This window comes from Hibiscus syriacus, unplaced genomic scaffold, assembly GCF_006381635.1.
Source record: "Hibiscus syriacus cultivar Baekdansim isolate YM2019G1 unplaced genomic scaffold, ASM638163v2 tig00110472_pilon, whole genome shotgun sequence".
NCBI classification, from domain to species: Eukaryota; Viridiplantae; Streptophyta; class Magnoliopsida; order Malvales; family Malvaceae; genus Hibiscus; species Hibiscus syriacus.
In genome coordinates this window covers 1,221,367-1,247,390 of record NW_024062752.1, presented here as the reverse complement: position 1 = coordinate 1,247,390, position 26,024 = coordinate 1,221,367, and the positions used below count along the sequence as shown (strand labels likewise).

General features: G+C 32.7%; 1 protein-coding gene across 1 annotated transcript; it reads left to right on the top strand.

The window, feature by feature from the left end:
• The first annotated feature begins 4,202 nt into the window (after positions 1 to 4,202).
• Positions 4,203 to 5,628, top strand: LOC120127703 (protein CUP-SHAPED COTYLEDON 2-like). The gene is made up of 3 exons (XM_039145564.1): positions 4,203 to 4,383; positions 4,483 to 4,766; positions 4,865 to 5,628. The coding sequence occupies exons 1-3, from the start codon at positions 4,203 to 4,205 to the stop codon at positions 5,471 to 5,473; spliced, it is 1,074 nt and encodes a 357-aa protein (XP_039001495.1). The 3' UTR covers positions 5,474 to 5,628.
• Positions 5,629 to 26,024: the final 20,396 nt, after the last annotated feature.

Here is a 26,024-nt window from a genome sequence, read left to right as displayed (position 1 = left end):
AATCTCGTAGCGTTTCAAAGAGCTGGTGATGGATGGATGGGATTGCTTGAATTGATGCATGCATGCTAATCTAATCATTTCATGCGTTGCAATTCCCCATTTTAAAACTAAACACTACAAAAGCCTACATATAACCGTTATTTCTTCAGGGTTTTCCAACACAATTCTAATTAAACAAATCAGATTAGCAATTCAATAAGCTGATTTACTTCAAAATTCAAATGCGACGAATAATAGTTTCTTAATATTATTAGGGGATAAAAAAATATATTTTGATTCCGACGCATCAAACAGTAATTTTGATGTAAAAACAAGAAAAGGAATATAAGGAAGGACAGAAGCAAGGACCTGTTCGCAAATGAGGTGTTCTCAAGCTGTAATTTCAACAAGTCTACTTCACCTACTACTCTCACCCTTTTCCTAATTTCTGTTTATTCCCTGTTATTTTATTTTATTTTAGGATTGTCTACTTTCAGTATTTTATGATTATGGGGTTTTCAGTGTAGATATGGCGAATCAAGCTGAATATCGTGATTTATTCGGTACATTTCCCCTGCATTTTAAATAAGAAAATACACAGTAAATCATTTTTTTAGATTTCAGGTAAAATCGTCCACGTCAATATAATTTAAATATTTTTATTGATAATTTTATGGTATTTTTTAAAAGCTTATAATTTTATATCACTTTAGTGTTTAATATTTATTAAAATTATATTACTGACATAAAGTTCCACAATCATAGTGATATTTTTTAAAATTATATTACTGACATAAAATTATATTACGGCAAAATCAGTGCTAAATTCGTAAAATATTTTGAAAGGGTGGCTAACAGATAATTAATTTATGTTAAGGTGATATTTATGTAAAAACATCAACTTTCTTTTTTAAAATAAAAACTTTCTTGTATTAAAATATTTAAATATGTTTTTGTAAATTATTTTATAATTCGACAAATTTTAGTTTTTGTATGAAATTACACAATACTGTAATGTCTACCAATTATCACTTGGTACTTTCTAATGTCTTTTTCACCATTTCAAAATCCTATACATATAGTATAGTCTAGGAAAACTTTGAGGGTAATTAATTTAAAATATGAATAATTTTATAAAAGTTTTATAACTACTATTTATTTTTCAAAATGATGATGATGATAATAATAAGAGATATTTTATAATTTAAAAAATTATAAATTTCATATATTTTTAAAAAAATTCATAAGTTTTGAAATTAATTTTTTAAAAATATAAAAAATATGAAAATAAAATTTTAATTACAATTGAATGATCAAATGAATTATTATTCATTAATTATTATTTTTAACAACGATTAATAATTTTGATAACTTATGGTCATAATACTTAATTTTAAAAATGAATACACGATTATTAAATGTTGTTAAAAAATAATAATTCATTTAATCCCTCAGTTGTAATTAAAATTTTATTTTAATATTTTTTATATTTTTAAACAATTAATTTTAAAACTTAAGAATTTTTTCAAAAATATATGAAATTTATAATTTTTTAAATTATACAATATTTAATATTATTATTATTATTATTATTATTATTATTATTATTATTATTATCATCATTATCATTATTTGAAAATAAAATAATAGTTATAAAACTTTTATAAAATTATTATTAATTCATTATTATTTTTAAACAACAATTAATAATTTTGATAATTTATGGTCATAGTACTTAATTTTAAAAATAAATACACATTATTAATTGTTGTATTAAAATAATAATTAATGAATAATAATTCATTTGATCCCTCAATTGTAATTAAATTTTTATTTTAATATTTTTTTATATTTTTAAATAATTAATTTTAAAAATTAAGATTTTAAAAAATATATATATGAAATTTATAATTTTTTAAATTATAAAATATTTATTCTTATTATTATTATCATCATCATCATCATTTTGAAAAGAAATACTAGTTATAAAACTTTTATAAAATTATTCATATTTTAAATTACTTACTATCAAAGTTTTCCTAGACTAGACTATACGTATAGGATTTTGAATGGTCAAAAAGACATTAGAAAGTGTCAAGTGGTAATTTGTAGACATAATTATATTGTGTAATTTCATACAAACCCAAAAAATTGTCAAGTTATAAAATAATTTGTAAAAGCATATTTAAAGATTTTAATGTATAATTTTTTTTCACAAAAAATGGAAAAAAGTTGATTTTTTTACACAAATATCGCCCTTACAAAATTAAATACCTACTAGACATTGTTTTAAAAAAATTGTGGATTTAACATCCAACCGGCGTAAGGCGCGCTTTATAAGATGTGCCTTTCGAACGTGATACCAAATCAGCATAAGGTGCAGTGTATGTACAATGTTTTTCTGCAAAAGATGTTAAATACGTTATATTTTCTGTAACTTACATATAAATAATAAAAAAATCAGTGTTTGATAGAATGAACAGTTAAATGAATCAATCAAAAAACATGAAAGAAAATTCATAAGCTACAGACTTCTACTGACTTGCAATCTACCATTGTTAAAGTACTTTGAAACATTAATATTTTCATTATTTGTTTATTTTTAGATTATAGCAATAATGATTTTGCCATTACCTAATCTGAAATATTGTACGGTATAATTTGACACATTTTTCATTTAAAACAATTTAATTTTCTATTTTTTAAAATATTATCATATATATTTAAATTGACGCTAGGATAGTTGTTATTATTGAAATGATAATATAGATTTTCTTTTTAAAAAAATTTAATAAACTCCAAAACCTGATAATTAATCATGCTTGATCTGGTTTAGGAAGGATAACGAGTAGAATTAGACTGTTGAACCGCTAGAATTTTATATGAAAATTAAGGATTTTTATTCGTATTTGACTCCATTTGATTTAAATGTATAAAAAATCATATAAATAAATATTTAATTAGAAAAAAATTATAATTATCTTTAGTTATAAGCTTATAACATTATGTCGAGTAGAGTGAAATCCATTATTTATTTTAATTCCGAATTTGAATCAATCATAACTTAAATAAAATTAAATAATTCAATCTAAACTTGTATTTTTAAAATTAAAAACTAATTTGAACGGTTCGATTCAAAACAAAACTTTCTGTGAACGATGAAATTATCATCATAATATGATCACCGGTAACCATGAACATTGTTAAATCTGTCGGCAATCCTTAACCAAGATGACAACAAATTCACACTTCCTATAAGGAAAGGGAAGAAAAATCCCACACCATTTCATAGACCAACAAGTGCACATGCCTATAAGCAAATATTAAATTAATATAAAAAGGCCAAGGGACCATCATGAACACTTGGACATGGTACCATACCTTTAAATCTCATGTAGACACAAACTCCAGACATTAATTAAACAGAAATAATTTGTACTGATTGATCTAAATATTTGTAATCAGTTTTGTGATCTTATAGCAACAAAATATCTACATTATCACCATAATGATTTTAATTTACGATATTACCTATTTAGACTAACCCATCACATAGTCGAAAAACATCAAAACTTATCTTATTAAAATCTAAACCTTTATTTTTAAAAAGTAAATGATACTAAAAAATTACAAGGTGTAAGTATATGTGTAAGTCGATAATTTTTATCCATGTACTCATCTGTCAATAAGAGATATGAAACAGCTTTATCGATTCATTCATTACATTTTTCACGTTGTAAATAATATTATTATTATGTCCGCAAACACAAAATAAATATATAAATATGTCATCTCTCAAAAAAGCAAAAGAAAAGAAATTTTACTTTCTCCCTTCATTTTTTTCTTAGACTGACATAACAGAGAATACCTGCACATTTCCTCACGCACGCACGCATACTCTAATCCCCCTTACATCACACCCTTTCTCTCTCTCTCTAGAGCTAGAAAAGAGAAAGATTTCCAAACAGAACAGTGCAGAGAAAAGCAACACAGACTGTTTTTTCCAGCTCCAATATATCAACCCCTTAATCTTCTTATTATAATTCGTTCCGTTTTTCCTCCGCCACTCGATTCATCAAATCCGATTTCCCCCCAATATATCAACCCCTCTCCCCCTTCCTCTTCATTCAACTTCACTTCTTTCTTTCATTTCATGATGTTCAGCTTTGTGTTCTGAAGTCTAGGGTTTTCATTTCAAGCCTTTTGACTTTTGGAGTTAGAATATGGACAGTTATCCTCATTCTGACTCCGGTAACACTCACTTGCCGCCCGGTTTTCGTTTCCATCCGACTGATGAAGAGCTCATTACTTACTATTTGTTGAAGAAAGTTCTTGATGGTACCTTTACGGGTCGAGCTATAGCTGAAGTTGACCTTAACAAGTGTGAGCCATGGGAGCTTCCTGGTATGTGATCATTACCTTTTACATTTGTAATCGTTGATGTTATAATAATCTGTTTACAGCTTTTTTCTTTTTTTTCTTTTTGATTATGTGATGTTGCAGAGAAAGCGAAGATGGGAGAGAAAGAGTGGTATTTCTTCAGTTTAAGAGATAGGAAGTACCCGACGGGGTTGAGGACTAACCGAGCAACCGAGGCTGGTTACTGGAAGGCTACAGGGAAAGATAGGGAGATTTATAGCTCCAAGACTTGTGCTCTTGTTGGAATGAAGAAAACCCTGGTTTTTTATAGGGGAAGGGCTCCTAAAGGTGAAAAGAGTTACTGGGTCATGCATGAGTATAGGCTTGAAGGCAAATTTGCTTACCATTGTCTCCCCACAAGCTCAAAGGTCTCTCTCTCCTACGTCACCGTTGCTTCTTTTGTCCGATAAACTGTTTGGTTCTTCAAACAGTGAGTTCTAAACTAGCTCAAAGATTTTCTTTGCAGGATGAATGGGTTATTTCTAGGGTATTTCAGAAGAGTGGCGCTGGCAATGGTTCTAGCAGCAGCCATGGCTGTGTAGCGAGGAGCCGCATGAACACCTCCGTTTCGTTTTACCCAGAACCAAGCTCTCCGTCATCGATCTCCCTTCCCCCTCTCCTTGATCCCACCAATATTTCCCTCACTGACCGTGACAGCTGCTCTTACGACAGCCATACTCACACTGAGCACGTGTCCTGTTTCTCCACGATGGCTGCTGCACCCTCCTACGTTGCCGCCGCTCCCACTTCCACCCCTTTTTTTCACCCCGGTTTCGACCTCGCTTTGCCACCTCCGCCTCAAATGATCAACACAGGTTTCGATTCACTCTCGAGGTACTCACGTACCGCCGGGGTTTCAGGATTTCAAAGCCTGAGATCTCTGCAGGAGAATTCGGAGTTCCCTTTCTCTTTGTCTCAACCAACATTGGCTGCTGCATCGCCGCTTGACGGCGATTCCCCACTGAACTTCGGCGCTGTATCCGAGGAGGGCAACAATGTCAATGCCTCTGGTGCTAAGATATCCATTGGTTCATCTGTGTTTGACTGCATGTGGACTTGGGAATTATCCCATTAATGTTTTTCTTCAAATTATGTTGTCATTAGGAGTAAGCTTAGAAAGGGACTGGTGATTAACGTCAGCCGAGATTTCCATTTCATGTCTGTAAGATAATGTTCTATTACCATTAATTAATCTGTGTTTTCTTCTGCTTAGCTGACGGTGACTTGTCCATATCTCTCAAGTATGCTTCGAAACAACAATCAATTTGCCATTCTCTTTTTTCTTTTTTCCTGGCTATATCTAAATTTTCTTTCCCCGGAAAAGAATCATTTCTGGTTTTGGGTTTAACTCATTAGTTCATCAAACAACAAAAAAATCATATAAAGATTGCTTTATTTAATATTTAAAAATTGATGGAATGGTTTTAGGTATTACTTTTTAGGAGTTTTCTGAAATCTTGATCCACTTAATAACTTTTAGACGTTGATTATCTTTATATTAACTAAAATGTTTCTATGTTGATTTTCATTCATATTGCATTCGGCGTATATTTAATTTTTCATAGCAGCAAAAAAATACTTCAGTGCTTTTTCTTTTTTTTAAAAATCAACTCACTAGTTATATGTTAGTTTCGCACAATTCATCTTTTGTTTAGAGTTCCGATATATTCATTATAAATATTCGATATATTTTAAAAGAGTTGTGAATAATTATGAAAAGTATACAAGTTAATAAACTTTATTGCTGTTCCTCAAATCTCTAAATAAACACAAACAAATACCATTTTACTACAAAAAAATTATGAGACATTATTTATTACTCTCAAGCTTCATGTAATCCTAAACAGAAGTGACAAAAAAATTATAAGATGAGCTTGATTGTCTGAAAACCCATTAACGTGATTTTCAGAGATACGAGTATATAGATAGTACAAATTTCATGCGGAAACATTAAAGCAAGCTTGTGTGTGTTTGGGCAGGAAGAAAATCTCTGGTTATGATTGATAAACTGAGGAGCATCTTGTGGTTATTAATAAGGTTGGAATTGAGCACGTGAATGATGAAATGATTGGCATTGCAATCAAAACCCTAACATTGAGGCAAATTCCAAACCCACTGATTACTTCTGCATGAGAAGAGCAAAGCACGCCCATGTTTTCCAAATTTGTGCTAAAACTACTTTGGAGATCATTAACTCAGTTTGCTTTTTGCAGGGTCAGTTTCTGCTTGCTCTGACCCCCACTTTTATTTGTTTCGGGGGTTTAGGGTTTGAGGGAAAAAACAAGTAAATGCATGTCAAAGATAAAAGCATTTATCAACAACCAGTTGATCTAGTAGAATAAAACAATATACATTTATGTAAGATCACGAGTTTAATTATTAACGTTTGTGAATTAAGTAAACTTGATTGGGATAGATGAACTTTTAAAACCCAATTCAACATAATTGATCAATGGCTAAGAAATAAGTGGTTAAATTAAAAATAAATAAAATCATATTAGAAGGAAGATGAATTTGAGGGTTTTATTAGGGTTTTCATCAATGATTTGGTTTTGTTTGTACTTCTGTCGCGAAGGTGTTGGCTTTATTTGTAAATTTCGATGCTTATGTATATGTATATATAGTTATTGTTGGTTATGTAATTTTAAATGTTTATATATGGTTTCTAGACTTCATTTTTATGTAGCGATTAAAGCCAGGATCTAAATATATATAGTATTTGTGTTTATGTGAAAATATATCATGATGGACTTAAAATTAATATATAAATTTTAATGATGTTAACAACCAAATTTAGATTTTTAAATAAAAAATAAAATGACAAAATTACCCCAATATTTATATAAATGGTCACTTTATCCCATATTTTTCTAGCTTTTTAGCTCACGGTATTTCGTTTTTTGGTCAAAATAAATCTTGTTGGGAGGGAACTGTTAATTGGCTAACGGCCAACACATATTGTTAACATGATATTTTCACGTGTGTTCAATTGTTGGTATAATTTGTGTCACATCATTAAAAAATAATAATATAACATGTGTCACGTAAATAATTAAACACATGTGAAAATATCATGTCAACAACATTTATTGATCATTAATCAACTAATGATTTCTATCAAATATAATTTATTTTGATTAAAAATTAAAATATTAGCGATTAAAACAATAAAAGAAAATGATAACAAATACAAACGTTTAAAATATTTTTATCATTATATCGTTTAAAACTGTATGGTATCTGAAGATACTCGTTTTTTTCATTTAAATATTATTTGTATTTTATTATTATTATTATTATTATATTATTATTATTAAATAATTTTATTGAATATTACAGACCCAACCCAAATATAGAGGCCCAGATTTGGTGGCCCAAATATTAACCCTAAATAGTTAGGGTTTGTATAATCTCTGCCCTAGCCGCCAACAACAACAGCCGTTGGATCTGGCCTTGATCCAACGGTCCTCATATGCTCCAGATACAAACCCTAGGGTATGATATCCTAAGGACACGCGGCTGCCGATGCTGTTGCCGCTGATCTACGCCGTTCCACGCCAATCTACATGCTACTATGACGCCAACCGAGAGTTTCCAGAATACTCAAGCCCAACCGTCCGCGTTCAAATCCACTGTGAGTCACCACTAAAGTTTGGTGACTCACCAAACTGCCACTATATTAACCGGTCCGAGGCCAGTACCGGAGTGGCTATAAAGCCTCGGCTCACATGCAAACAAAAGAGACAGAGCAAGAGAGGAAGCAGCCCAGAGAACAACAAGGAAACAAGTAACCAGCACCACAAACACCAAAATAACCAGAAAAGACGAGAGATACTTACCGAGGAAGCCACGCCATTACCGGAGTTCATACGAGCCTCCACGTGTCAAAAAACCTTCAAAAACCGAAGGTATTTTCCTAAATTTGCTCCGATCGGGGGCCATTTAAGGGAAAAAGACACTGGAACCGTCATTAGGACGGTCCGATCTACATTTTGGTGTAAAATAAAATTTTTCGGCCACCGGATGCGGTGACCGGCGGTGAGGTTGGCGGTGGCACAAGGCTGCCGGCCGGTAACCGGCTTCCCTCCGGTGAGGGAAGCTAGAGAGAAGCGAGAGAGTTTTAAACTCTCTCAGTTAGAGAGAGAAAGTGAAAGAGAGAAATGGGAAGATGGCCCTTCAGGCCGACTATAATATGGTATTTGTACCCTCTCTTAAACGGCGTCGTTTAAGGGAGGGCCTGTGTGTAATTTGATAAGGGTAAAACCCTTTCTACAGCCATTATAGGTTTATAACTTTATATTTTAGTTACTAAATCCAATTTTAGATCTTTATAATTCGTTTCTTTAATTTTAATTTTATTTATTTTAGTCCTTTATATTAAATAATATATATTTTAGGTAAATGACAGATTTAGTCCTTTAATTTTAATAATTAATATTTTGATCCAAAAAGCATGTTTTAATTTATTTTAATTTATTATTCGAATTTAAATATATGTTTATTTTAGTCACTAAATTAACAATAAGGTAAAATAGCATGTTTGGTCCCTGAAAAATTAAATAATTATTTTTAAACCAGGTACTAAATTTGAATATGTTATAATTAAGTCATTAATTTTAATATTTTCATTTATTTACAAGTTTTATTATTATTATTTTTACATTTTATTATTATTATTTTAATTTTATTTATTTTAGTCATTGTTTAGTTATATTTTAACTTAATTTTTATTATTATTATTTTTAATATATTTTAAATTATTACTTTAATTATTATTTTATTATATTAGTCTTATAATTATATATATATTATTAATTTATTTATTTAATAATGTTTATTTATTTTCAATACCAAAGAATAGGGCAGTCTTAAATCAACTGGATGTCCTATTCTGGTATTTTAAATAATTTAAATATTATAAAAATTATAATTTTGTTTTATTTAAATTATTTTTAGTAAAAATTATTACACTTTTAATATTTATTTTATTTATTAATATCGAAGAAAAGAGCTGTCTTAAAGCAACTAGAAGCCCTTTTCTGATATTCTTAAATAAATAAATGTCCTATTTACAAAACACTATATATATATATATATTATTCTTCCTTAGAATGATCCGATTAAAATACAAAATAACAGGATTATGAATTAAATATATTTTTGAATTTTTAAAATTTCAAATAATAGAGACAATTTATAATTAATAAGTACCAAATTTTGGGCGTTATAAGGGTGTTAATCCTTCCCTAAACGTAATCGACCACGAATCCTGTTTTACTCAAACTTTTGGTTATACGCAGATCAGTTTATCTTTTAAATTATGTTTTCTTAAAAATTATTTTAAAAGATTGTTTTTAGGTATTTGACCTACCTAACCCAAAAAGGTCAATGGCGACTCCTAAAATATTTTTTTAATCAAAATCATTTATTTATTCGTTTTATTTTTCCCGTCAAGTAAAAATTTTGTACCCGGGCGAAAACCAATTACGACTCTGCTGGGGACCCCTGGTCAAGCTTTAAAATCAATTATAAATTATCTCTATTAATTAGAAATTAAAAATTCATATATTTAATTTATAATTCTTTCCTTTCAAAATTTTTATATATACTTATTATTTTTATAATATTTATATGTATATTATTTTATTAATGTTTCATTTTATTTTCAAGTATTTTATTTCATTATTTATTTTTCTGTCAGAGGTTTGAACATTTCTCCTCACACACAACACATGCATTGCATAACATAAGCTTTTTAATCAAGCTTGTCCCTTTTAAGTGGGAGTGAAAGCGACGTCTTCGTGAGAATTTATTCTCCGTGTCAGACCTAGCAAGTAGCTTTCGGGGTTCATATGCTCTATGTCTTCGTGAGAATTTATTCTCCATGTCAGGCATAAAGAATTGTATCCCCTCGAATTGAACTCGATCCACTTTAGTCTGTGATGGACTAGGATTGAGGGTTAGTAGCCCAATGAGGCACTAACAAGGACAATTCGGGTACCTTTACTCTTAGAACTGAAACTCTACATATAGTAAACATTAGAAACTCTTCTGATCTGAAGTCATGCCAAAATTTTGTCTAAAATAGGGTGTACACAAAGGAGAAATGATTTCTAAACTTTTTCCTTTTAATTTATTTATTTACTAAATAAATTGCATGAAAATTTAAATTATTTTAAGTATGCTATGTAGAAAGCATGTTTAATTAGAAATATTTGGATAGATGTTGTTAAATTAATTTTACTTCTTTATTATGTGAACTAATTCATTTCTTTTTGTGTGTTCTATTTGCATAGCATCATACATGATTAAAGGTATTGATCCTCGTGTTAATCGTCTCATTGGAAAACCTTCATCTATGGATAAAAAGTGTTCAAATCAAATAGTTCCAAACTCAGAAGTAAGACAGTGGGCTGAGGACTTACAAAGACAAGGGGAGGACAGTCTGCAAGATGACTATGTATCTGAGTTAGCCAATTATGCTCCAGTTTCTCTAAAAAGAAATGATATGTAAGATCTACGATGCATTTGGGAGAGTTGGGACTCAAACAAAAAGTTACAGTTTTATCATACTTACGGGGACATCCCATATTTGCTCTATGTATAAATTGATGATGACTTGCTTCGAGCCCTGATTCAATTATGGAATCCTGGTTATAATTTTTTCACTTTCAATAAGGATGATTTGGTTTCTACTATTGAAGAATATACAACTTTGCTACATATAGAAGGGGCCTTGGAAAATCGAATTTATTCAAGGTCGTTAAAAATCAACCTTTTCGAGTTAAATTAGCAAAGGTTGCCGGAGTACGAGAGGAATGGGTGGTATCCCGCACAAAACAAAAGGGCGAAAGTGAAGGCATTGCTTGGACCAACATTAAAGAATTTATTCAGTCATCCAGATGATAAAGTACGATTCGATCTCTTTGCTATGGGTATATATGGTATGGTCATCTTCTCGAAAGTAATGGGATATATTGAGGCTGCAGTAGTAGATTTGTTTGAGCAGCTACCAAAAAGGGTCAATCCTGCTTCTCTAATTCTAGCAGAAACTTTCAGATCGTTAAACGCTTGTAGAAGGCTAGGAGGTGGACGATTCTCAAGATGTGCCCAATTGTTATATGTCTGGATCCGTAGCCATTTTTGGAGGACAGAAAAGGTTTCATAACGGCGCTTTAGTACGGACTACTTACCATTGAAAGAATTTATGGAGCAAGAATGGTCGAAAGAAATTACGAAAGATATGTGGATCAATGCCTTTCGAAATCTGTAAAGCGATGACATTGTTTGGCGAGCCCTGTGGCAAATCCAAAGGGAATTCTTTTACAAATGTGGTGATTACAATTGGGTGATGTTGCTCGGATTATACGGAGGAATCGGATATGCACAACTTCTGGTTATAAGGTAGTATGAAGGTCGTCAATTTGTTCCTGTTACTGTTGGATTACATTCGTCGGAGTTCGCATTCCACAGCAAAAATTATAAAAGAAATATCATGGAGGCCTTTACAGCTTGGAAAACAACTTTTTGTATTCGAGCTAAAGTAGTAAAAGAAATGTTAACTCCCGATTATGAGGAATGAAGATCTTTCAGGAAGAATGAAAATATTCCTCTACCAGACCAAAATGAGGATATCTCTATGGAAGATCACATTAAGGTGGTTCCATCAGAGATTGAAATCCTGAGAGCTGAGTTTGAAACAGAAAGAGAAGGTTGGTCGAAAGAATTAGAGCAAATGAGATGAGATAAAGCTATGTTGGGTGTTGACGTTGACTTTCATTTAGCACAATGTGCAATGCTGAGGGAAAACAAAGAAAGAGTTGATGGTGAATTCAGAACGTTAAAGAAGAATTACCATGAGGTACACAAATCCCGAAAAGCATCAGGACCGAACAGATCAACAGTACAGATGACCAAAGAATTGAACATCGAGAAAAGTCGAGTTGAAGATTTGAAAGGAAAGAATAGTCGTCTACTCAAAAGCCTTGAGAAAGGAAAGCAGAAAATTGAGGATTTTGAGGTTGACAGAAGGGAGCGAATTATAAAGCACAAAGCTGAAAGCCGCGATATCATGAATAAATGCAGAGAGAAAGGGATCGAGCCAAAGAATTAGAAGAGATGAAGAACATCATGCTTGAGAAATTTGGAGGTGAGAAAAATACCATGTTCAAGGGATTTGAATCTGAAATGAACAATCTGATTGCCGAACTTAAAGTCAGGGGCCAAAGGATTAAAGAGTTCGATGTTGAAAAAGAAAAATGGGAATTGGAGAAGAAGAGTTTCAACACCAGACTTGAGGTAGAACAAGAAGTGGCTAGCAATTTGATGCAAAGATGCAGAAACAAGAATGTTCAAATCCAAAAGCTTAGTCAAAGGACGCAAGAAGCACGAACAAAACTCGAAGAAGATCTGGATCAGTCTAGAAACAAAAAATCAAAGTTTAATGCTTACATTTTGCAACTTGAAGAGTCATTATTTCAAAGAAAGGTTCGTCTAGGACCTAGTGATCTTAAAGAAAGTTATGAGGAGAATGCTTCACTGCGAAGACGTATTAGAGATTTCGAAAAAACTCTGCACAGTTGTCAAGTCAGAATCACTGAGTTAGAGCATACTCTCGAGGGAACTAATGAACAATGACAAAAAGCGACTGATTTCTATGTAGAAATAAGTGAAGAAAGAAGCAATATGGTATTTGAGGATATGGTACAAATGAGCGAAGTTGCCAGATATGTTGGGGAGCTAGCTGTTGAAGGAAAAATACTTGAACATCACGTTGATCCAGTTTCTAAGTTCGGAAAGAAGATGTCATGGCTGATGAAAGAAATAATAGAGCTTAATAGGAAAGCTACGTCATATTTTTAGTTATGAACTATTATAAAGAAACTTTTGTATGCTGATGGAAGTTGTTCTATGACAATTAAGTTTTTGGGGATCAATACCTTTTACATACATGCATTTTGCATACATTCATTATTCGTTGCATTATTTTCTTTATGTATAATTTTTATGTTTACATTAAGATAAATATTCATAAATTAAAATTTGAAAAAATAATATCAAAAGAATTTTCAATTGCAGTTATTCTGGCCAAACGAGAAATACAACATCACTACGGTACTAGACAAACTACTAAGAATATCATGGAGGAAAAAATACAACGTATTGAGGAACATCATAACAAAGAACAAGCAGAGATGAGAATGAAGCTAGAGAAAATTGAAGCAAGTATTGCAAACTCACAAGACAACATGATGCAGAAAATAGAAGACATGCTCAAAAAGCAGGCTACCATTGGAAAAATTCATGAAAATCATGTATCTTTCAACCAAGAACCTATTTATCCTCTAGGTTTCCCACCAGAACCAATTTATCACTCTGGTACTATACCTATACAAATCCATGCCCGCACATCAGCACTTCAAGATGCCAAACCACATGAAAATCAACAAGTGGATCCTGCATCTTCAAGCAAAAATCCACTTATATCAGATGAGAAAATAGGGGATTTTAATGCTGAACATCTAATCCCAGATTTGAATGAGCTGAACGAGAAAGAAAAATTAAATGAAGAATTGACCAGACATATCAGGAGCTTAGAGGAACGAATGAAATCCGTAGAAATAACTGAATCATTCTATGGGTTTGACGCTAGGGAGTTGTGTTTGGTTCCAGACCTAATCCTCCCCATCAAGTTCAAAGTTCCTGAATTTGAGAGATATGACGGTACCACATGCCCTTCATCCCACATTACTATGTTTTGTCGCAGAATGGCAGGACATATGAAAGATAAGAAATTGTTAATTCACTACTTTCAAGATAGCTTGACAGGACCATCCTTAAAATGGTATACTCAATTGACCAAAAGCAACATTAGATCCTGGAAAGATCTAGCAAAGGCATTCCTAGAGCAGTACCGCCACGTGACATATATGGTCCCTGATAGATGGACTCTCCAAAATTTGGAGAAAAAGAATAATGAAACATTCAGACAGTACGCTCAGAGATGGCGTAACATAGTAGCCCAAGTTCAACCACCTCTATCAGAAAAAAGGCCACAATAATGTTTGTCCATACTTTAAAGGCTCCTTATTTAAGTCATCTAACGGGGAATGCAACCATAAATTTTGCAGATCTAGTCATTTCTGGAGAACTCATTGAAAATATCTTGAAAAGTGGCAAAATTGAATCAAACGAGGGGACTAGTTCCAAAAGACCTATGTACCGAAAAAAAGAGAACGAAGTCAACAATGCAAACTCTTACAACAAGGATACTTCGAAAAGTGTTACAATAACCCAGCCAATGGTTAAGAAAGAAGAAATAAACACTAATCGAGTAGAGTCCAGAGGATCTCGAAGGGAAAGTGAAAGGTTATCTTTTACACCTTTACCAGTACCCTATGTTGAGATCTATGATTCGCTATTAAAAGCAGATATCATACTGCCCTATCCGTTGGTTCCCATGCAACCACCATTCCCTCTATGGTATGATATAAAAGCGCATTGTGTTTACCATGAAGGAATTATGGGTCATTCTATTGAAAACTGTTTCGCATTCAAAAGGGTGGTCCAAAATTTGATCAACACTGGAAAGTTGGAATTCAATTACCAGCTACATCAAATCATCCGTTGCTAAATCATGGAGACAAAAATATGAACATGATTCAGGAAGAAAGCAGAAGGAAAGCCAAAAGAGATGTTTCTGAGATTAAATTCCCCTTTAGCTGGATATTTCAACAAATTTCCCTATCTGGTATGATTCAACAACAATTCAAAACAAAGCATGATGTGGATGAGAATTATTGCGAATATCATCAAGAAAAGGGACATAGAATTCAACTATGCCCTGAATTTAGGGATTTGGTGCAAAAATTGATGAATAACAAAGAGATAGAATTCTTTGAAGAAGAACCCGGAAAAAGAGAAGATGACGTTTGCTCATCAGAAGATTCTAAACCTAAGTAGAGAACAAGTGATCCCGTGATTATTAATGTAAAATCATCTACAGTGAATCCTGCACCAACAAAGCCGAAAGTGGTTATCACTACTCCTTTACCATTTTCATATAAGGATACCCGCAGGGTACCTTGGAATTATACTACCAATATTTCAAAGGTAGGAGGATATGTTTCTCTGGAAAAAGCAGAAGAGAAAATACAGAGTGAGGATTCGACGTCTGAAGCAGTGAGTGAAGTCGGATTCTTTACAAGAAGTGTGAGATGTTACTCTCTCGAATCATCGAATGCATCAGAACAGACAAAGGCAAAGGGAAAAGCTACAGTGATACCCCTAAAGGTATTTGATGATGAATCCCCGCCAACAGTCAATGAGCCCGTAACAGAAAAACAAGCACAAGAATTTTTGAAGTTTCTGAAACACAGCGAATATAGTGTGGTTGAACAACTACATAAACAATAAGCGTGAATTTCAATTCTTGATCTGTTGATGAATTCAGAAGTACACAGAAATGCTTTGATAAAAGTTCTTAATCAAACATTTATTCCAGAAGATATATCTCTCAACAAGCTTGACAGGATTGTGGGGCACATAACTGCTGATAATTACATCACGTTCACTGATGATAAAATACCAGAAAGTGGAATGGGGTCAGTGAAAGCTTTGAATTTTACCATACATTGTCATGGTCATGTTTTGCCAGGAGTATTAATTGACAATGGATCCGCTCTTAACTTGATGCCTCTGGTTACACTTCAAAGAATGCCGGTGGATAAATCGCACATGAAAAGTTATCAGAATGTAGTGCGAGCTTTTGATGTCACTCAAAAATATGTGCTTGGGAAAATGGAAATACCGTTGTTGATCGGACCAGTCGTGTACAATATTGATTTTGTGGTGATGGATATCCACCCTACATATAATTGTTTATTGGGGAGGCTGTGGGTTCATTCTACAGGAGCTGTTCCTTCTTCATTACATCATAAATTGAAATTCGTTGTTGATGGACAACTAATATGCGTAGAAGCTGAGGAAGAAATCATTGCGTCTATAACAAGTGATGTTCCGTATATTGAAACCAATGATGATGCTCTCGAATGCTCTTTCCCAGCTTTGGAATTTGTCAATAAAACCTTTATTGCTGAGGGAAGCAAAATTCCACATCCCAAATTGTCTGATTGCACCAAGATGACTGTACGACAGACTTTAGGCATTGGAGCTAAAACTGGGAAATGTTTGGAAAAGAATCTTCAAGGGAGTTCAGTTCATGTAAGTATAAAGATGAAGAAAGATCGTTTTGGGCTTGGATTTAAGCCCAATTTTTAGCAAAAGAACAAAGAGATGAAAAGAATATGCGTAGATAAAAAGGCAAGGTTGAAAGGAGAAGAGATCCTTTGGAAACACATGTTTTTCCCGCAGTTGAAGACCACGTTAAAATCATGAGGAACAGTTAATGTAGAACAACAGCTTGTTGATGCCTTTAAAGAAGAAAAGTTGAAAAAAATCAAAGCATAGTTGAAGAATCTATGAGAGGATTATTTATCAACATGATCATGAATGTCAACAAGATTGGAAAATACTTGGCTGAGATTCGCCCTTGTTTTCCTGGAGAAATACTCAGCAATTGGACTACTAAAAGATCTCCCTGTAGTTTTTAGTATTAACACAGAGTAATACTCAGAACTAATCTTTTATGCTTTAGCCTAGGAATACGAAAACTTTTTGTTATCTTGTAAAGGAAATTATGTTAAGTTCACCTAATATCAAATATAAGAAGTTTTCTTTAAAATTATCAAATGACAATCATTATTTACATTCTTTACATTTTTACATTCATTATTTTCATTTATTTCATAAATTTACTATATCATTTCGAAAATATGTCCGACTTAAATTTGCAGGTGTCACAATGTTAATAGCATGCTTATTCCTAAATTTAATCAAAAGATAAATTTAGAACCCCCCATATGTCTGGAGAAAATCAATGAGTGTGAGGATGAAATAGAATGTGATGTTCCTACTGAATTGTTAAGACTGGTAGAAAAAGTGAAAGAAATGAAAGAAGTGAAAATTGGTACTACTTTGTCAGCCCAGATAAAACAAGAATTAATAGATCTCCTCTAAGAGTTCAGAGATATCTTCGCCTGGTCTTATCAAGATATGTCTGGTTTGAGTATAGATATAGTGGTGCACAAACTTCCAATCAGTCCAGCATATAAACCCGTTCAACAAAAGCTCAGACGAATGAGACCAGAAAAGCTTTTGCAAATTAAGGAGGAAGTGATGAAGCAAATTAATGCAGGTTTTCTACAAGTAGCTAAATATCCAGAATGGGTAGCCAACATAGTACCAGTACCAAAGAAGAACAGGAAAGTCTGAATGTGTGTGGATTACAGAGATCTCAACAAAGCTAGTCTGAAAGATAGTTTTCCATTACCTCACATAGATACATTGGTGGACAATACTGCAGGACATGCACGGTTTTCATTTATGGATGGCTTTTCAGGGTATAATCAGATAAAAATAAACCCTGAAGACATGGAAAAAACAACATTTGTAACCATGTGGGGCACTTTCTGTTACAAAGTAATGCCATTTGGATTGAAAAATGCAGGGGCAACGTATCAAAGAGCAATGGTTACTTTGTTTCATGACATGATGCACAAAGAGATTGAAGTATATGTGGATGACATGATTGCCAAATCCCGAACCAAAGAAGAACATATTCAAAATTTGAGAAAGCTTTTCCAAAGATTGAGAAAGTATCAATAAAGCTCAACCCCGCTAAATGCACTTTTGGGGTGACATCAGGAAAGCTTTTGGGATTTGTAGTCAGTAAAAAAGGAATCGAGATTGATCCAGATAAAGTAAAAGCAATTCAAGATCTTCCACTATCAAATACAAAGAAAAAAGTTCGAGGCTTTTTGGGAAGATTAAATTATATATCTCGTTCATTTCTCAGTTAACTGACAAATGTGATCCAGTATTCAAATTACTCCGAAAGAACAATCCTGAAGTCTGGAATGATGAATGTAAAAAAACTTTAGATATTATTAAGAAATATTTATCCAATGCCCCCATTTTAGTGTCACCAGTGCCTGATAGACCGTTAATTCTGTATTTGACAGTCTTTGAAAATTCGATGGGATGTGTACTGAGACAACATGATGAATCTGGAAGAAAAGAGAAAGCCATTTATTATCTGAATAAGAAATTTACTAATTGTGAAATTCGATACCCACCAATACAAAAATTATGTTGTGCCTTGGTGTGGGCTACTCGAAGGCTCAGACAATACATGTTATATCATACCACTTGGCTGATATCTAGATTTGATCCTTTAAAGTTCTTGATGGAATCACCAACTTTGACAGGCAAAATGGCTAGATGGCAGATGTTATTATCCGAGTTTGATATTGTATATGTCAACCAAAAAGCAATAAAAGGAAGTGGCATAGCTGAATTTCTGGCCAGTCGCATATCTGATGATTATCAGTCTCTAAGCATTAATTTTCCAGACAAAGATTTGTTGAGCATATCCTTGAATGAAGAAGTCAGAACGAATGATGAATCCTGGAAGCTTTATTTTGATGGAGCATCTAATGCTTGGGACGAGGAATTGGAACAGTGCTAATTTCTCCAGAAAATATCTATTATCCTTTCACAAGCAGACTAGACTTCTTTTGCACCAATAACATGGCAGAATATGAAGCTTGTGTCATGGGATTGAAGGCAGCCATAGAAAGGAAAATTAAATTTCTCACGATATACGGAGATTCATCATTAGTGGTGTATCAATTACGAGGAGAATAGGAAATAAAAGATCCCAAATTGATGGAATACCGAAATTTCACCCTCGAATTAGTAAAAGAATTTGAGAAAATCACCTTCAATTATCTCCCTCGAGAGGAAAATCAAATGGCAGATGCTTTGGTTACATTAGCTGCTATGTTTCAGGCAACTAAGAAAGTTGATATGATGCGATCAAAATGCAAGTATATGAAATTCTTGCACATTGTTACAGTGTGGAAGAAGAGGAAGATGGCAAACCATGGTATTATGATATCCTGCAACATATCAAATATCAAAGTTATCCACAAAATGCATATGAAATTGACAAAAGAACATTGAGAAGAATGGCTGCTGGATACTTTCTTGATGGCAAGACTTTGTATAGAAGAAGCAATGATCAAATGCTATTGAGATGTTTAAATACTAGCGAAGCCAGAAGCATCATTGAGGAAGTCCATAGTGGGATATGCGGAACACATGCAAATGGTCTTTCCATGGCTAGGAAAATAATGAGATATGGATATTATTGGGCTACCATGCATACAGATTGCATTGATTATGTAAGGAGATGTCATAAATGGCAGATATATGCAGATAAGATTCATGTACCCCCATCGCCTTTACATGTAATGACAGCACCCTGACCATTTTCTATGTGGGGAATAGATGTCATTGGGGCAATCACACCAAAAGCATCGAATGAACATTGTTTCATCTTAGTAGCAATTGACTATTTTACCAAATGGGTTGAAGCTGTTTCATATGCCAATATTAAGAGGTCTACAGTCTGCAAATTCATAAAGAAAGAAATAATTTTTCCGGTATGGGCTACCAGAAAGGATCATTACAGATAATGCTCTGAACTTGAACAACAAAATAATGACTAACTTTGTTCACAGTTTAAGATCAAGCATGCAAACTCAGTGGCATATCGTCCAAAGATGAATAGAGCGGTTGAAGCGGCAAATAAGAACATCAAGAGAATCATTAGAAAGACTACTGAAACTTACAAAGATTGGCACGAGAAGTTATATTTTGCTTTATATGCATATCGAACTACTGTGCGAACATCTACTGGGGTAATGCCTTTTTCTTTAGTCTATGGGATGGAAGCAGTCTTACCGATTGAAGTTGAGATTCCATCCTTCGAATCTTGAGAGAGGTAAAATTGGATGAGTCTAAATGGATCCAAGCTCGATTTGATCAATTGAACCTTATTAAGGAGAAGAGATTGAAAGCTATTTGCCATGGACAGATGTATCAAAAACGGATGATGAAGTCTCATGACAAAAAGTACATCCAAGAGAATTCCAAGAGGGTGATCTAGTGCTGAAAAAGATCTTGCCTATAAATAAAGATTTCCATGGGAAATGGATGCCTAATTGGGAAGGGTCATATGTTGTAAAAAAGGCCTTTTCCGGATGAGCGTTGATCTTGGCAGAAATGGATGGAAAAGTTCTGAGAAACCCAATAAACTCAGATTCTGTCAAGAAATATTATGCTTGAAAAAAAAAGATGATGAAAAAAAAATAAAGAAAAAAATAAAAAATAATAAAAGAAAAATAAAATGAAAAAAAGAAAGAAAAAAAATAGAAAAAGAGGGTCATGATGAAAACCCGCAAAGGGCGTCTTGCAACCAAAGGAATGATTTGAGTTGAAAACCTGAAAGGGCTGCTCAAATGTATGTTGGTATTAGGCATCTGAAAATTAAACCTTCTTAAGATTTTGACAGTTTGGAAGGAACTTCACATCTATAAGCATTCTGACAACGTTTGAGATATTCCAGACAAAAGCTTACTTCAGTGCTCTAAATTATATCAAGTTGATTAATTTAGAAATACTTGTGCTAATAATTTGTTGAGTCATTTGAATTTTTATCATTCCTATGATTGTCATGACATTAAATATATTTCTATATATTTATCATTTATTCCAAGTTTATCTTTTTAAAATTCAATTTATTTTTGAAATTCAATTTGTTTCATATAAACATCCTGTAAATAGATTAATATTATCTTAAAAACATCCTGTAAATAGATTAATATAATCTTAAAAACAAACAAAATATTTTTGGCTATTACTTCATGTTAATACTTTTAAGTACATGGAATCTAAAGTAAGGCTTATCGACATTTGCAATCATTGTTGAAAAGCAAACAAGTTATGTTCATCATAGAGTCATTTGGAAGCGGAACAAGAGGAAATATGTTCTCAATTGGCAGATTATGAATATAACCCCTTTTCCATACATCAGTACAAAATGCTTCGAATATACAAATTATGGCTCTACATCGTATAAGTACCGTGACATTTCAGCCCAAATACAATTGGAGCAAATACCACGTTATCATAGTAGAAATAAGGAGGCCCAATAGCATCTTATGGAAGTGTTCTTTGAGTTATCTGATCTGGTTCAGTAGGAACTCCAAAACCAATCATTGGATTAGGAAGATGAAATGCATGATCGTCTTCATTAAGAAGCTTTTTCAAGCTACTTCTGCTTCTTCTTTTTCTAAGAAAATCATAGCCCAAGTTTCGCCTTTTCTTGTAATTGGGATCATTGCATAATGGCTTCCTATCTTTTACGGAAGAAGTGTGTCAACAGCTTTAGCCATTTGAGCATCACATATAAAATCTGTCAACTCTGCAATTGATGAATCCTGACTACATCTTTATGACTATTGAAAACTTAGCATCTGAGTATCCCATTTTCGTCAAGTATAACAGTTTACTCTCCTCATCAGAATAAGAATTCAAGATTTCCTCGGTATCAGAATAACTATCAATATATGTGAAATCACCCTGAAAGATCGCTTCATAGTCATATGAGTAATTATCAGAATCAACATGTTGCATGAGTGCGGGCTTTTCAATAGCCTATGCTATTGAGTTTTATTCTCAAGTGGTTTTGTGACATCATTCAGGTATATCTACATCTACACTCTTCAAAAATGAAGATTCTCCGTTCGAAGAGGAAATATTTATTGGATTTCTACACAATTGAAGAAAGTATAAGTTCACCTCTTTGAAATTAAATAAAGATGAAATTAAACATTCATGCATCATATTTAGACATTTGCAAAATAGGTGCATTTTCATCCATTTTATCCATGTTAAATATTTGACAGTAAATTCAAATATTTTAGAAAAGATTCAAATCCATCATTCGATGGATCAACGTTTTCAGAGAAAGTTCATAATGAGAAGAACTCATCTGAATAAGAAAGAAGAAATTCATAATGAGAATAGCTTGTTCAACCTTTTGCATGACTCTATCATAGAAGGAGATAGATCAGCATCAACTTTTCCAGAGAAAGTTCATAATGAGAAGAACTCATCTGAAGAAGGAAGAAGAAGTTCATATGAGAAGAGCTTGTTTAACCTTTTGCATGACTCTACCACAGAAGGAGATAGATCAACATCAACTTTTCCAGAGAAAGTTCATAATGAGAAGAACATTTGTTTGATTCTATCACAGAAGGAGATAGATCAGTATCAGCATTTCCAGAAAGAGTTCATAATGAGAAGAACTCATCTGAAGAATAAGAAGTTCACAATGAGAAGAGCTTGTTCAACATTTGCTAGATTACATCACAGAAGAAGATAAATTATCATCAAGCCACATAGAACAACAAAGGAAAACAAGTAACCCAACAACCACTAACACACCAAAATAACCAGGAAAAGACGGAGAGATACTTACGAGGAAGCCACGCCATTACCGGAGTTCATACGAGCCTCCACGTGTAAAAAAAACCTTCGAAAACCGAAGGTATTTTCCTAAATTTACTCCGATCGAGGGCCATTTAAGGGAAAAAAAACATTGGAACCGTCATTAGGACGGTCCGATCTACATTTTAGTGTAAAATAAAATTTTTCGGCCACCGGATGCGGTGGCCGGCGGTGCGGTTGGCGGCGGCGCAAGATTGCCGGCCGGTGACCGGCTTCCCTCCTGTGAGGGAAGCTAGAGAGAAGCGATAGAGTTTTAAACTCTCTCAGTTAGAGAGAGAAAGTGAAAGAGAGAAATGAGAAGATGGCCCTTCGGGCCGATTATAATAAGGTATTTGTACCCTCTCTTAAACGACGTCGTTTAAGGGAGGGTGTGTGTGTAATTTTATAAGGATAAAACCCTTTCCGCAGCCATTATAGGTTTATAACTTTATATTTTAGTCACTGAATCCAATTTTAGATTTTATAATTCTTTTCTTTACTTTTAATTTTATTTATTTTAGTCCTTTATATTAAATAATATATATTTTAGGTAAATGATAGATTTAGTCCTTTAATTTTAATAATTAATATTTTGATCCAAAAAGCATGTTTTAATTTATTTTAATTTATTATTCGAATTTAAATATATGTTTATTTTAGTCACTAAATTAATAATAAGGTAAAATAGCATGTTTGGTCCCTAAAAAATTAAATAAATATTTTTAAACCAGGTACTAAATTTTAATATATTATAATTTAGTCATTAATTTTAATATTTTCATTTATTTACAAGTTTTTTTTTACATTTTATTATTATTATTTTAATTTTATTTATTTTAATCGTTGTTTAGTTATATTTTAACTTAATTTTTATTATTATTATTTTTAATATATTTTAAATTATTACTTTAATTATTATTTTATTATATTAGTCTTATAATTATATATATATATATATTTTTTATTTATTTAATAATGTTATTTATTTTCAATACCAAAGAAATGCAGTCTTAAAGCAAATGGATGTCCTATTCTGGTATTTTAAATAATTAAATATTATAAAATTATAATTTAGTTTTATTTAAATTATTTTTAGTAAAATTATTACATTTTTAATATTTATTTTATTTACTAATATCGAAGAAAAGAGCCGTCTTAAAGCAACTAGAAGCCCTTTTCTAATATTCTTAAATAAATAAATGTCCTATTTACAAAACACTATATATATTTCTTATTCTTCCTTAGAATGATCCGATTAAAATACAAAATAACAGGATTATGAATTAAATATATTTTTAAATTTTTAAAATTTCCAATAATAGAGACAATTTATAATTAATAAGTACCAAATTTTTGGCGTTATAGGGGTGCTAATCATTCCCTAAACGTAATCGACCACGAATCCTATTTTACTCAAACTTTTGGTTATATGCAGATCAGTTTATCTTTTAAATTATGTTTTCTTAAAAACTATTTTAAAAGATTGTTTTTAGTTATTTGACCTATTAACCCAAAAAGGTCAATGATGACTCCTAAAATATTTTTTTAATCAAAATCATTTATTTATTCGTTTTATTTTTCCCGTCAAGTAAAAATTTCGTACCCGAACGAAAACTGATTACGACAGTATCGATTTTGGGTTTGAATCGTTACAGACTCGAGTATTCCCCAACTCAAATATGAGAAAATAACCTCAGTGACCAAAAATCCTAGATAATATATGATTTTGACCAATTTTTTTTGGATTTGCGAAAATGACCAACAAAATCGCAATGCGATCTCTAATTCGCATGCGATCTCCACTATCGCAAATTCACGTTGCATTTCGCATTGCGATAGTTGAAAATCACGTTGCGTTTTTCCATTTCGCGTTGCGATAGTTGAAAATCGCGTTGCGATTTTCCATTTCGCGTTGCGATAGTCTGCAGTTGTCGTTGCGATTTTCCAAATTCGTTGCGATAGTCTACAGTTGTCGTTGCGATTTTCCAAATTCGTTGAAAAAAAGATTTTGTTTCTTAAGAATTTTCTCTAAAAAGATAGTATCCGCGCGGACGTGTCGAAGACACGTATGACCACGACCACGACAACGACCCGACCCGACCCAACCCGAGACGAGACGAGACGGACGGCGGCGACAGTGCGCGAGAGTCCCCCTTGTTCTCTATCACTCAACAAGGAAGTGGGAAAGCCAAGCCTTAAATACCATTCCCAATAGTGTTTCCAATACAATGTTGGATTGAGCATTACCAACACTTGTTTCCAATACAATGTAATTATTCAGGAAACAATTAACAATCATGCACCTTAAAACAACTGAATCAACAACCAATTGCATTAGTATTATACGATTAAATATGTCATAATTAAAAGTCAATCTACAATCAATCGCGATTATTGCAATTTTAAGCAAAACATTCAAAAATAATATCACTATTTAAGGCTCAATCCCACATAGTATTGGGAACAAGTGTTGGTAATGCTCAAATCCCACATAGTATTGGAAACACTATTAGGAATGGTATTTAAGGCTTGGCTTTCCCACTTCCTTGTTGAGTGATAGAGAACAAGGGGGACTCTCGCGCGCGCCGCCGCCGTCTCGTCGTCGTCGTCTCGTGGTCGTGGTCGTGGTCGTGGTCGTGGTAATACGTGTCTTCGACACGTTCGCGCGGATACTATCTTTTTAGAGAAAATTCTTAAGAAACAAAATCTTTTTTTTTAACTATCACAACGAATTTGGAAAATCGCAACGACAACTGTAGACTATCGCAACGCGAAATGGAAAATCGCAACGCGAATTTCAACTATCGCAACGCGAAATGAAAAATCGCAACGCGATTTTCAACTATCGCAACGCGAAATGCAACGCGAATTTGCGATAGTGGAGATCGCAATGCGAATTAGAGATCGCATTGCGATTTTGTTGGTCATTTTCGCAAATCCAAAAAAAGTTGGTCAAAATCATATATTAACTAGGTTATTTTCTCCTCAAATATTGTGGATTTCGAAAGAAAAAATTGGTATCCGACATAATGTGTTGTTTTTACATATCTAGACAGCCCGGTCTTATTATTTGGTCGTTGGGGGGGGGGGTGGAAGGTGTCTGGTTCGTATTATAATATCCGCAAAACGAATACAATTTCAAAGCCCCTACCCTTTATGTTTTAATTGTT